The sequence below is a fragment of the Lynx canadensis genome, chromosome D1, assembly GCF_007474595.2.
Source record: "Lynx canadensis isolate LIC74 chromosome D1, mLynCan4.pri.v2, whole genome shotgun sequence".
In the NCBI taxonomy this organism is placed as follows: domain Eukaryota; kingdom Metazoa; phylum Chordata; class Mammalia; order Carnivora; family Felidae; genus Lynx; species Lynx canadensis.
Window position 1 is genome coordinate 108,792,928 of NC_044312.2, and position 12,494 is coordinate 108,805,421.

At 57.6% G+C, this 12,494-nt stretch overlaps 1 protein-coding gene across 1 annotated transcript; it reads right to left on the reverse strand.

Moving 5' to 3' along the window:
• Positions 1–3,888: 3,888 nt before the first annotated feature.
• On the reverse strand, positions 3,889–10,654 carry SLC25A45 (solute carrier family 25 member 45). Its single transcript, XM_030331145.1, is given in 6 exon segments — positions 3,889–5,524; positions 5,679–5,940; positions 8,737–8,922; positions 9,220–9,291; positions 9,478–9,521; positions 10,551–10,654. Coding segments are annotated over 6 exon segments (870 nt in total). The 5' UTR covers positions 10,588–10,654; the 3' UTR covers positions 3,889–5,255.
• Between the last annotated feature and the right edge of the window lie 1,840 nt (positions 10,655–12,494).

A 12,494-nucleotide genomic window follows, 5' to 3' on the forward strand; every position in this document is an offset into this window, starting at 1 on the left:
CCTCTGTGTGCCAGCTAGGGTTGTGATGATGTACAAAAACAGACGAGGTCTTTGCTTCATGGAGCTCATAGCTTAGAGCAGAGACATTATAATAAAAGAATCACACAAACAAGTGTGATTACAGACGAAGTGGGGATTGCATGAAAGCTAGTGCTTCTCAAACTGTGGGCCACACCAGCAGCATCAGTAGGAACTTAGTAAAGCACAAGTCCTTGGCCTCTTCCCAAACTTACTGAATCAGAAACCCCAGCATGGGACCCAGTAATCTGTATTTCAACAAGCCCCCCCCCCCCAGGTGATTCTAAACCACTGCCATAAGCCAAAGGAACTTGACCTAGACAGAGGGGCTGACCAAATTTCCCTAAGGAAGTGGTGATGACAACAGAAAGATGAGTGAGAGGCGCATAGGCAGTGAGAACAGCATGTGCAAATGTCCCGCGGTCAGAGGGAATCTGGTTGTTTAAGGAACCAAGAGAAGGTGAATGTCTGAGGGCCTTGAAGTTTGTAGAAGAAGCTTGCCCTGATTCCTCAGAATGATGGAAAGCCATCCAGGAGGATGAGAGGAGTAGGGTGTCTTGATCAGAACTGCATTTGAAAAAGCGGAGTTACTTGTTCAGATTCAGGACAGGACCAAGGCTGTGGCATGAGGATGGCAAAAGAGGGAGTGAGTCCTAGAAAACTTCAGAAGCAGGGTTGGCAGGAGCTGGGGACTCCTTTGATATGGGAGGAGGGGAAAAGGAGAGCTTCCTGGAGACATCTGGCCCGAGGACATACCTGTACCGCAGAGCACTGCAGCAGGAGGGGACCGGGAGGAGCCATGACGTGCCTTTGAGATCCTCAAGGATAGGTGACCAGAGACAGAGGGCAGTGTGGGCGTGGAGCTCCGGACAGCGGTTAAGCCAGAAACAAGTCACATTCACGAAGTGAATCCCCACGAGTCTGAAGGAATTGATTTAAGCCAGAATCGTCCTTGGGTGTGTCATTTCCCCCTATAGTCTTCGTGTCACTATCCACATAAGTTAGCCTCCTGTGGTCACTGCTCTGAAAATAAACGTGACATTTGACAGTATGAAACCAGTAAGATGCTGTACATGCTCGCCCAAGTTACAAGCTCCTGATGTGCAAGCCTCAGACACCATCCCCGTTGTCAACTCAAAGCAAGTGCATCTGCTATTTTCTTTCCTAGTTCTTAAGGATTCCTTTCCCCTCAGCGAGTCCTCAAACGTAATGATGACCCCCAACGATACGTTAATTCCTTGTGGAATTTAACGTGACTATTATGAGACCCTGCTGATGTAAAAACACTTGGCTTTTAGAAATATCCTTGGGGGATCCCTAGGCAGCTCAGTCGGTTGAGCATCTGACTCTCGATTTCGGCTCAGGTCATGATCTCACGGTTTGTGAGTTCGAGCCCTGCCTTGGGCTGTGCACAGACAGCGCAGAGCCTGCTTGGGATTCTCTCTCCTTCTGTGTCTGCCCCTCTCCTGATCGTGTGCGTGCATGCGTTCTCTCTCTCACCAAATAAACTTAAAAAAATTGTCTTGGGGTGCCTGGGGGCTCAGTCGGTTAAGTGTCCGACTTCAGGTCAGGTCATGATCTCGCGGTTCGTGGGTTCGAGCCTCGTGGAGCCTGCTTCGGATTCTGTGTCTCCCTCTATTTCTGCCCCTCCCCAACTTGTGCTCCGTGTGTGTGTGTGTGTGTGTCTATCTCAAAAATAAATAAACATTAAAAAAAATCTTTTTTAAAATTATCCTTGGCCACTTCCTGCCTGTTGTCTTTCCACCCTCCTTTCCAACACTGTTGTGTCCTTTCCCTGGGCCTCGGAAAGAGGAATGAGTTGTTTTCTCACTAATCGTGTTCACACTTAACCCTAACCTCCCTCCAGCTCTGTTCTGTCAGTCCAGCTAGCAGCCCTTGCCATGTGCAGCAACAGCAGCTCGGGCCGGGAGTACATGGCCCCGTGGGAGGCCTGCACTCTCTCTGGTTGTAAGGGAAGAGAGGAAAAGAGCTCCAGCCTCCAGAGACACCTCAGGAAAGAACCACATAGGGAAAACGGAAGCCTATGCCTAGACGGTGCAAAGGCAGGCTTAAGAGTGTAATTGCTACCCCAAAAGAGGATTTAATTAAAACCCAGTCAAGAACGGATTTTTAAAGTTTATTCTCTTGCTGACAGGTAATGTGCGAAATGGCAAACTACAGAGGGCCACCCTGACCTCCTGCTCCCTTCTGGCCCATTTATAAGCGCCGCCTTCTCTCTCACATGTACCGACTGCCCCCCCCACCCCTGCCCCCAACCACTGCTGTACCATCACCGTCCTATCTGGCCCCAAATCTGGCACCAACGTGGTGCTGGACAGCCGCTGGGGCCTCACTAACCGACCAGATGTCAGAGGCAATTGAGGCACAGAAAGGGCGGTGACTGGCTGAGCCAGACCCTGTCTTTCCATATCAGGAACACAGGCTTCCTGACCCTGGCCAGGAGGGGAGGCCACTGGAGCTAGGAGTTCAAGTCCCTTCTACTGGACCCATAAGTCCCTTAGCTCGAGAGGCAGCACACACGTTTCTGCCTGTAGGAGCACCTGAACACCATTAAACCTTAATGTGTATAAAAGGGACCAGAATGCTTTGCACCACACGGATTCCTAGGTCACAATCTCAGAGATTCCGATTCCATCCACCCCCGGTGGGGCCCGGGATCCTGCATTTCGAACCTGATGCCACTGCTCCAGAGACCACACTGGAGTCAGCCCGACCTGGAAACCCGCAGACCCCTACCTACTGTGTCAGCAAGGGTGAGGCCAGACTATTGCAACAAAGACGTGTCAGAGCACAGCAGCCCAAGTGGTCGTGGGCACCCGGGGTTTTGGGCTGACAGGGTGCCTCCTGCGTCCTCAGGAGGGCCTTCTGGGGGCCCCACTTCCAGCCAACAGTGAGGAATCTTCTTGAAGGTAAGAGATGGGCAACTTGCAAAGCGCCTGGGTGGCTCAGTCAGTTAAGCGTGTGACTTTGGCCCAGGTCACGATCTCACGGGCCGTAAGGTCAGGCCCCGCGTCGGGCTCTGTGCTGACAGCTCGGAGTCTGGAGCCTGCTTGGGATTCTGTGTCTCCCTCTCTCTCTCTCTGCCCCTTCCCCGCTCATGCTCTGTCTCTATCAAAAATAAACATTAAAAAAAAAAAATTAAACAAAAAGAGAGATGGGCAATCTGCAGGCATTACACATTTCTCTGGCAAAAGCCCAGGGACGGGGCCCCCCTGAGTTGCGACGGAGGTTAGGAAATGGAGCCCGGCTCAGTGGGCACATGCCTTGCGGCCACACCGTGACACTGAAAGAAGACGGGCGCCTTTTGGGTGTCGCTGCAGTTTGCAGGCCACCGTCCAGGGAAGGAGAGCTCTGAGGAGCACACGTGGGGCTGATGCCATCAGGCCAGCCCCGGGTGGGTTTGAACTTGGTGGGAGGCTGTCGCGGGCCCCAGGTAGAACAGGGGGGCAGAGTAACTGGGCTCTGGAGTTGGAGGCTTGGATGTGTCCGGGCAGGCGGTGCGACATGCTGGCCATGTGACCTTGGACACGTTACACACACTCTCTGAGCTAAGGCTGTGATAAGAGCTAGAACGCTGTAAACTGTGATAATAATATTGTGATGGTTTGGGGTGGGGGTTAAAGTTTATTTATTTTGAGAGAGAGAAAGCAGACACACAAGCAGGGGAGGAGCAGAGAGAGAGGGAGGGCGAGAGGATCCCAAGCAGGCTCCGCCCTGTCAACGTGGACCCCGACGAGGGGCTTGATCCCACGAACAGTGAGATCATTAGTGGAGCTGAAATCAAAAGTCAGACGCTTAACCGACAGAGCCACCCCAGGCATCCAATGATGTTTTGTTTTAAGATTTTATTTTGTTTTTTAAAAGCAATCTCTGCACCCAACAGGGGGCTCAACCTCACAACTCCAAGATGGGAGCCACGTGCTCCACTGACAGAGCCAGCCAGGTGCCCCTATTGTAATGGTTTTCATTGGGAGCCCCCAGTAAATGGTAAGAATCCCAGGCACTCAGGTCACCAGAAGGTGGGCCCAGGCTGACCTCAGACCAGATAGGGACATTAGTGGGTACAAACTCTCCTCGGCTTCATTGCCAATCAAGGAACCCCTCTTTGGCCAGTTTGTAACCCCCACTTAGCAACTGAGATGGGTAAGAAAAACAAACACCGTCCGTGGGAGTGGCCAGGCCAGCACTCCTGGGGGAGGTGGTCCCCGACTTCTGGCACCGGTCCCCTGGAGACGACCCCAAGAGGGGCCAGGCAGGCAAAAACTCCCGGTAGAAAGGTGGGAGTGCAGTACCAAGGAAGTGGGTGTGGTGGCTGGAGCTGGAGGACCGATCAGAAGTCTGGCCCCTGACCTCAAGGAGCTCCCTGTGTAACGGGGTTAGGCTGAGAAGCAAATCAACAACCACGACACAGCACAGGGGAGGGAGGGCCGTGATCCAGGCCTGTGGGGGATGTGGAAGAGATCAGGGGACGAGGTGGGGGTGGGGACTAGGAGGTGGGGGGTTGGGAGTGGTATGAAAACCCCCCAGCCAGTCAAGAGGCAGGGGGGAGGCAAGGAAAGACTCCAAGGGACAGTGCTCGGCCTGGGCCCGGAGCGGGCTTAGCCACCCCTCGGGAACTGTTTGCTCCAGGCCACGAGGGAATAAGCCTTCCAGGCCAAGGCCAATAACAGCACAGCTTGTTCTCCGAGTGCGGGGCTGGGCTGTGGAAGCCCCCAGGGAGAAGAAAGCTAGTGGACAGGGAGGGCCCAGGAGGTGGGGGGGGGGGCTCTCCCCCAGACCGGAAAGGAAGCCACTGAAGGACCCTGGACCAGCAGGGGACAGAAGGCTGCTCTCCAGGGGGGTCACGCGGGGAGCAGTTTGAAAGGAGGTGAGGAGGGCCCGTGAGGACGAGTTGCTGGAATCCAGGGGGTGGCTGGTTAGCGCCCAGGGGCGCAGCCTCTAAGAGCTCTTTAAGGGGTGAAGCCCCAGGCTGGGGGCCAGAAGGTCACCAGCACCACGGGCCGGGGAGTGGACTTCACAGACTCAAGGCGAGCGCTGCTGGGGGGCTGAAGTCAGCCTGTGTTCCGGAGCCCAGGGCCCGGGCCCACTGCTGCTCACCCTTGGGAAGGACTGGGCCTCTCGAATCGGATCGCGAGCCGGTGCTTTCACCTCGGCCTCCAAGCTGGGCAGGTGGGCGGTGGTCTCGCTGGGGAGCGGCCGGCATTACCTGCCCGGACTCACCCCCACGAGCGGAGGAGGTATTCGTAGCTGAGGAAGGTGACGGCGTTGACAGGAAAGGCGCGGGCGCTGTTGATCGTCAGCCCCCGGAAGAAGACCCCCAGACCTTCCTGCCGGGCGCTGCTTACCATGCAGTCCAGCACCCCCCGGTACGCCCTGCGCTTCAGCCCCGCCATCTGCAGCCGGGACTTGATCACATCCAAGGGCGTGGCTACGGCCCAGGAGCTGATGCCTGCAAAGCCCCCTGCTACCAGCACCGTGGCTGGGCCTGGGGTAGAGGAAGCCCAGACGGGTGTCAGACCCCGAGGAGCAAGGCACCCTCCCCCCCATCCCCAGCGTCCCTCCCCATCCTCCGGGCAAGGGCCAGCTCCCCTCCCCCGCTCCCCCCTCCGTCCCCCCCCCCCCCACGCCAGTTCACTTACTGGGGTCCTGGCCGTCCCGCGTCGACTGGCGGCAGAGCTACTCATAGGTGACAAAATAGATCCCCATTGTGGGGGTGTCCCTCAGCGTCAGGGCCCAGGCTCCCCGGAACAGCCCCCGGGGCCCCTCCTCCTGGAAGATGGAGACCGCACAGTGCACAGGCCCCCGGTACCGGGGCGGGGGGCTGCCCGGAGGCCGCGCCCTTGGCTCCGTCTGGTTTTGTAGCCGGACTTTGATGAGGTCAAAAGGGGCCAAGCAGTAGACCTGTATGTAAGGAAGCAGGAAGACCCTGGGTGGGGCTCCGGGAGAGAACGACGGGCAGAGAACAATGGTTTGATCCTAACAAGAGGAAGGTAGGGAGCAGAGAGGGCTGCATCTTCCCCCGCCCCGTCCCCGCTCACAGCCTCTGCACACAGGGCTCGGCATGGGCCAGACGGCTTCCGTAGCATCAGACCCCTGACGGCGAGCAGCACTGCCCCTCTCCCTGGACAACAGCATTGAACTTGCCTGGTGCTTGGTGCTCAGAGACAAACCTGGATTGTTTCCCCAAGACTGAGGATAGGTTTCTAGCCTCCCCAAAGCCAGGGTGAGACCCACCTGCAGTGATTGGGTCTGAAGAAAGGATTTAGTCTGTGCCCGTGAGACAGCAAAGGGCTGATCGCCACCCCTCCCCCCGCAGGGTGAAGGAGGTCACCTCAGTCCTGTTGGAGACTCCACTTCATAGGTTCTCCCTCCCCTACCTCCTGCAGGACACCTCTCAGAGGCCCCTGACGGGGTCAAGTGCTGGGCCAGCCTTTCCTGCCTCCTGAAAACCACCAACCACTTGTGTCCCAAGGAAGGTGGGTGATGGTGGGATCTGCGGGTCCTGGGATCTTATCACCCGGCTGAGGCAGAAGGGACGAACATTTGGGGTAGTATTAGGACTGAGGGTGGTTCCGGGTGGATGTGGAGGGAAGGTGGGGGCAGGGGCCAATGTGCGAATCAACGCGGATGCACTAGGTCAAGGTCAGCTGTTAGAGTTCAGATGAGAATTGAGGTGAGGCTGAGGTTAGCATGTCATGAGGGGCTTCTGTGGTTATTGTTTCTTTCGTGGAAGGTACATGAGCTCAGGTCCTCAGCCCTGGAGATGGCTGATGGCAGAGGCAGCTGGAAGTCGGCTCTGGCGGCGATGGTCAGAGGGCGACAGGCCAACTTTGCTTACTTCTTCCCCTGTAGGAAGGGCAGCGGGCTGGGGTCCCTCTCCCTGAGGCGTGACCCTGATATCATCCTTCAGAGTCTGTGGGCGGAGCCAAACTCAGGACTCCTCCAGGGGATGTGCCCCTGAGTCCAGGGCTCCTGAGGGTGAGGAAATGGCCGAGCCCAAGGTAGGGTGGCCAGCAGGGGCAGGTTAGGGTCCTCACTCCCCAACCTGTGCCCACGGGGTGAGTGGGGACGGCAGACACTGCCACAGTGTTTGACAGGGTCAGCCTTTGCTGAGCCAAAGGCAACTTTTATGCACATCAGAGGTTGTCATTCCCTGCCCTGTGCTAACCAGAGTCACTTCCTGCCTCTTCTTCCCCACCTCCACACTGAAACACAATTTCTACTCCAAGATCCTGTTAAACCGAATCCATGGGCTTGATGGGAAACTGAGTTCCAGTCGGTCCTTGGACCAGGTCCCCATCAGTGACCCTATAACACCCCATTCTGCTATCTGTTCTGCTTTTTTTTTTTTTAATTTTTAACATTTATTTATTATTGAGAGACAGAGCATGAGCAGGGGAGGAGCAGAGAGAGGGAGACAGAATCCAAAGCAGGCTCCAGGCTCTGAGCTGTCAGCACAGAGCCGGACGCGGGGCTCGAACTCACAAACTGCAAGATCATGACCTGAGCTGAAGTTGGACGCTTAACCGACTGAGCCACCCAGGCGCCCCTGTTTTGCTTTCTAAAGAGCAGGAGGGGAGGGTGACTTAGGAGCTGGGCCTTTCTGGGCCAGCTACCAGCCTGGGGTCTCAGTTCTCTTCCTTGTTTTTGTGGGGTGCAAGTCTCAGGGCTTGGGAAATATGCAGGCATGTGTCCTGCACAAGAAGGGGCCGGAGAAAGGCCAGGACCTTTGGGGGTCTCATGAATCATCAATTCACTTGAGCGAGCCGCCTGGTTCTGTCCTTTGTCCTTGCTCTCTGCCCCATGAAGTATGTTAGGAGCGTCAGGGCAATATCAAATAGGGGGTGACGGAAGGCGCCCGGCTGGGGTGTGGAGGGGAGCCAGGCAAGAGTCCCTCCGCCTCTGTGCTCACGCCCCCCAATCAGCTGGGATTCCCCCTGGTGCCTGGAAGCCGCGTCTTCCTCCACCCCATCAATCAAAAGCTGGATACTTAAGTGCTGAGAACAAAGACCAAAACCGAATGATGAGAGCTATTTAATGATTAACGCCCTGGGCCTCTCGCAGCGAGCTCTGTGGACTGGGGCCCCGCGAGGCTCACAGATCCCGGCCCGCCACATGCTGCAGGCAAAGGGGCTGAGCAGGGCATGAGCTGGGGCAGTGCCAGGACCACGCCAGGACTGGAAGGGCTGGGCTCGGAGCTCTGGGAGCGCTATCAGTTCTCCAGGGCAAGAGGTCACCTGGGGGAGAAGTCTTCCCAGAGCCCTGAGGCTGGCAGAGCCCTCCGGAGTGGGCAAGCCCCGTCAGCCTCAGAGTGGGGCATCGACTGTTCTCCATGTGGCCCCCTCAGCACTGTCTCCCCAGACCCCACCCCCAGCTCTCTCTGCCTTCTGCCCCGCCCCCCCCCCCCCCCCCCAGTGTTCTCCATGACCCTCCCCTCCAAGCCTGCAGCCCAGACGGCCACAGCCAGCTCTGCCAGGCCAGGTCATCGGGCAGAAGCCAGGAGCTGGCCATTCCCCCACAGCTCCTCATGTACCCGGTGGGGAGACCCAGGGTCTGCAGAGAGGGCTGGGAGGGGAAGCAGCAAACGGACCTTCGCTGTGCCCACATGCGCGCGTGTGTGGATGTGTGTGCGTGCATACACCTGTGCGCGTGTGCATGACCGTACCCGTGTGGACACACCCCACACCTCCCTCTCACCTGCACGAACCCTCCGGTGCAGCCAGCTATGAAGACGTGTATGTAGCTGGGTGGCTGGGCCCGCCGTTCCTGGTGAGAGGTTGCCGTGAGCGCCAGCAGGGTGTTGCTGTAGATCCCGAACAGGACGGAGTTGACCATGGCTATGCTCGCAATGGGGAAGCTCATTCCCTTGAAAAAGCCCAGGAGCTGTAGAAAGATGTGGCAAATGCTAAAGTGGCTGGGGGACCAGGGAGGCCTCCTCTTCTCCCCTCCCACTTCTGGCAGGGTCTCCTCTGGCTAGAAACCACTCCTGAAACCTGCCAAAGGGAGGTCGAGGCAGCCCCAGGTCCATCCTCGGGGCACCAAGCTACCACCCAGCCCCGGGTAGCCCCAGACTTAGGTCATCTCTCTTCCAGGGACAGAGCCCTGCCAGGGGGCAAGAAAGCTGGTGCTGGCCACCCGGAGGCCTCCTATGCCAAAGCCCCAAAGAAGCAAGACACCCACCGACTCATGGCGGTAAGTCTTCACCATACAATCGATGATGCCCCGGTATGTGGTCTGGGTCTGTAGCCGCACCTGGATGAGGAGGACAGAGCAGGCAGCCCAGCAGGGATGGGCAGAGATGGCTCTAGCCCAGCTCCTCCCTCTGCCCAGCAGGATGCCAGCAGGGCAGGACTGATAGGAAAGATCCCCCTCTCAAGGCATCCTGACTGTTGGTTCAGGTCGTAGCCTTTATTCCTTGAGTGCGTCCCCTCGACTCACCTTTACAGTGTCAAAAGGGTGTCCCAGGACCAAACCCAGAGCTCCTGTGGGATAAGAAGATGGTATGAGTGAGGCCCCTTGCGCCATGCTGAGGAAGCAGGTGCCTAGAGGGAAGGGGAATTCAGGGGGGAGAAAATGGGGCAGAGCCCTACCTGCCAGACTCCAAAGAAACTCCAGCTGTCCCCTTTGCAACCTCCTCCACACCAAGTGCTGGGTGAGGCAGGCATGGGGACGTGGGGACATGGGGACAATCAGAGAGAGCCCTGGCCCCACCTGGAGGACACAGGCCGAAGGGAGGAGCCAACCACAGACACCACGTCCTCATAGCGTCTAACACTGCCTGTCTTGCCTATTTAACCGTGGAGCGGTGGGATGGGTTCTCCAGTGCTGCTGCCTCGCTGCCGGCCTGACTCCTTCCCTCTTGCCTTCCACTCACTACTGCCGTGGAGTATGTGGCCTCGATGCAGACGGGGCCCTGCTCTCCCCCGCTCCACCCCCTCAGCCAGCAGTACGGAGCTTGGAGCCCTTAGAACAGTCGTGCTGACACCAGGGGAGGAGGGTCCCGGCCCCCAGGCCATCTCCCCTGTGTAGCAGGTGCAGGTTCTGGAGACAGAACCTTCTCAGGAGGCAGGTTCGAAACGTCCCTCTCTTTTCTTCTGAGAGAAGTGTCACCCAGAAGCTGGGCTGGGTCCCCAGCACAGCAGGCCTCAGCGACAGGGCCTGCAGCCCACGGCTGGGTAGGGCAGAGGCCCAAAGGGGAATGCAGGACAGCTGCTGGGGTCAAAGGTGAACTTCCTTTCTGAGCCCCCCAGGGTGGGCCTAGGGAAGCGGGGTTCCTGGTGCGGGTCTGCAGGCGCAGGTGAGTCTGGGGGAGCGCTCGCCTTGGCCCTGGAGGCGAGGGCGGCTCGGCTTCCTCTCCGCTCCCCTCAGGCAACTGCCAGGAGGCTCCGGGATAGCTGGCTCTGGGTGCTTCTGGGCCACCAGGACTTTGGTCTCAGCTCCTACCAAATCACCAGGAAGTGACCCACCCCTGGGGTGGAGGGGATGTGACAGAAGGGAGAAAAGTGTCTCACCAGAGATCCAGCCGGCCACAAACTCCTCCACGGGCATTGTCCGGCAGGGGCGGAAACTGGTGGCTCCAGCAGAGACACTGGTGAGTGCAGGTTCCTGGTCTCCCTCCCCCTGATCTGCCTGATAACTGCCACTAATGTTTAACTCTGCCCGTAGGGTGAGCAGTGGCCCGGTGCCCAGACCTCGGCACCAGGAGAAGGGAGGGAGCCAACTCGGGAGGAGGGCGCACCGTGTGAAATCTCAGGGCAGGGGTGATGGCCCAGGTGGCCTGACCCCCTGCCGGCCGATGACGGCCTCGCAGCCTCCCACGGTGACCAGGCAGGGCAGCCAGGCCCCAGCCTCCAAGGCTGCCTCCGGCTTTAACGAGCCTGTTGAGGGCAAGGCCCTGCTTACCCGGCCCAGCGGGCCCCAATCCCCTCTATCCCCACAGCACCTCACGCCAGGCTGTCGCCCACTCGGGACAGGCAGCCAGGCCTGCAGAGATGGAGCATGGCCACCAGGGGGCAGACAGCCGGTGTGGGAGGACAGGAGTGATTCTTGGGCCTGAAGCCCTGCCTTCTCCCAGGGTTGTCTATGGCTCCCCAGCTCCCTCGTGTGAGTCAGAAACAGCTTCCCTCGCTTGGCCTTCTCTTCTCCATCCCTCCTTTCCAGGGGGAAAGCTGGGGATTTCAAGCTTGTAAAAGCTGGTGTGTGCCTCAGTTCAAGGGTTATGACTGCCCATTTCTCTTTGGACAATAACCCAAACTGACAAGGCAGGGACCTGAATCCCTCTCTCTCGCTCTCGGCTTCCTTCGACCAAGCTTCTCTGTTGCCAATACATTCAACATGCTACAGCGTGCACCATTATTCCACTCGCCCGTCGGCTCTTTACGAGCTGAGTGCGGTCAAATACACTCCTCCGTGTTGTTTTGAAAATGGTATTTCACATCATTTAAAAATTGGGTTGCATCTTTTGAGAAATTAGATGACCGTTCATGCCTTGTGTTTCTCACACCTGTCTGGTACTTTTTTTTTTTTTTTCCAACATATGAAATTTATTGTGCTGTCTGGTACTTTTATTTTTTCTGCTTCCGCCCTCTCTCTCTGCCTTAGGGGGGCCGATGTACATGAGCAGAGGCAGCATGGGCTGTGGTGTCGTCCGGTCTCAGCTCTGCCCCCACCAGCCAAGTGATCTGTGGCAAGGCGCGTGCTTCCCGAGGCGCTTTTCTCCCGCGTCCTTTGGGAGTCTCCAGAGGTCACTAGAGGGGGTTTCTGGGGCGGTGGTGTTCACGTTCAGGATCACGACCTCATCCAGGGCTGTGTTTCTGACTTTCTCCATTACACTTGAATGATTCCCTTGCAGTGGGGCACGGGAGCACAGCGGCAGTCCCGCAGCCTTGGGGGCAGAGGCAGGGCATCAGGGCAGACCCATGGGTGCAGGCAAAAAGCGCTGAGCTTGCTGAACATGATGAACCTCCGACATTAACAGAGCGCACAGGGGTTCTGATGTAACGTGTTGTTTCCATCGACAGCCACAGAATATTCTGTCAGATTCTATTCTTAGGTATGCTGGGTAGGGGGGCGGGGGCGGGGTCTTCTTTCGAGGGCACAGAGATCCAGTGCTCAGGTGCCATGGCCCACAGAAATCTGTGAAGGCACCAAATGTGGGTCCCAACCTTTGGAGTCCTCCTTGACCCCTCCCTTTCCCTCATACCTCAGTAACACTCCATAAGGAAACTCTGTTGGGTTGGTATTGCCTTCAAAACACATCCCACACCCCACCCCTCCACACCTCCTCCCCTGCTACTACCCAGGCCCGAAGCCACCATCACCTCCGCTTGGATCCCTGCCTGGCCTCCCTGCCTCCACCCCTGCCCCCTTCCAGTCTGTTCTCCACCTCACAGCCAGAGCTATGCAGGTGAAATTTAAGTCAGGCCATGTCTGTCCTCTGCTCCACACCCTGCACG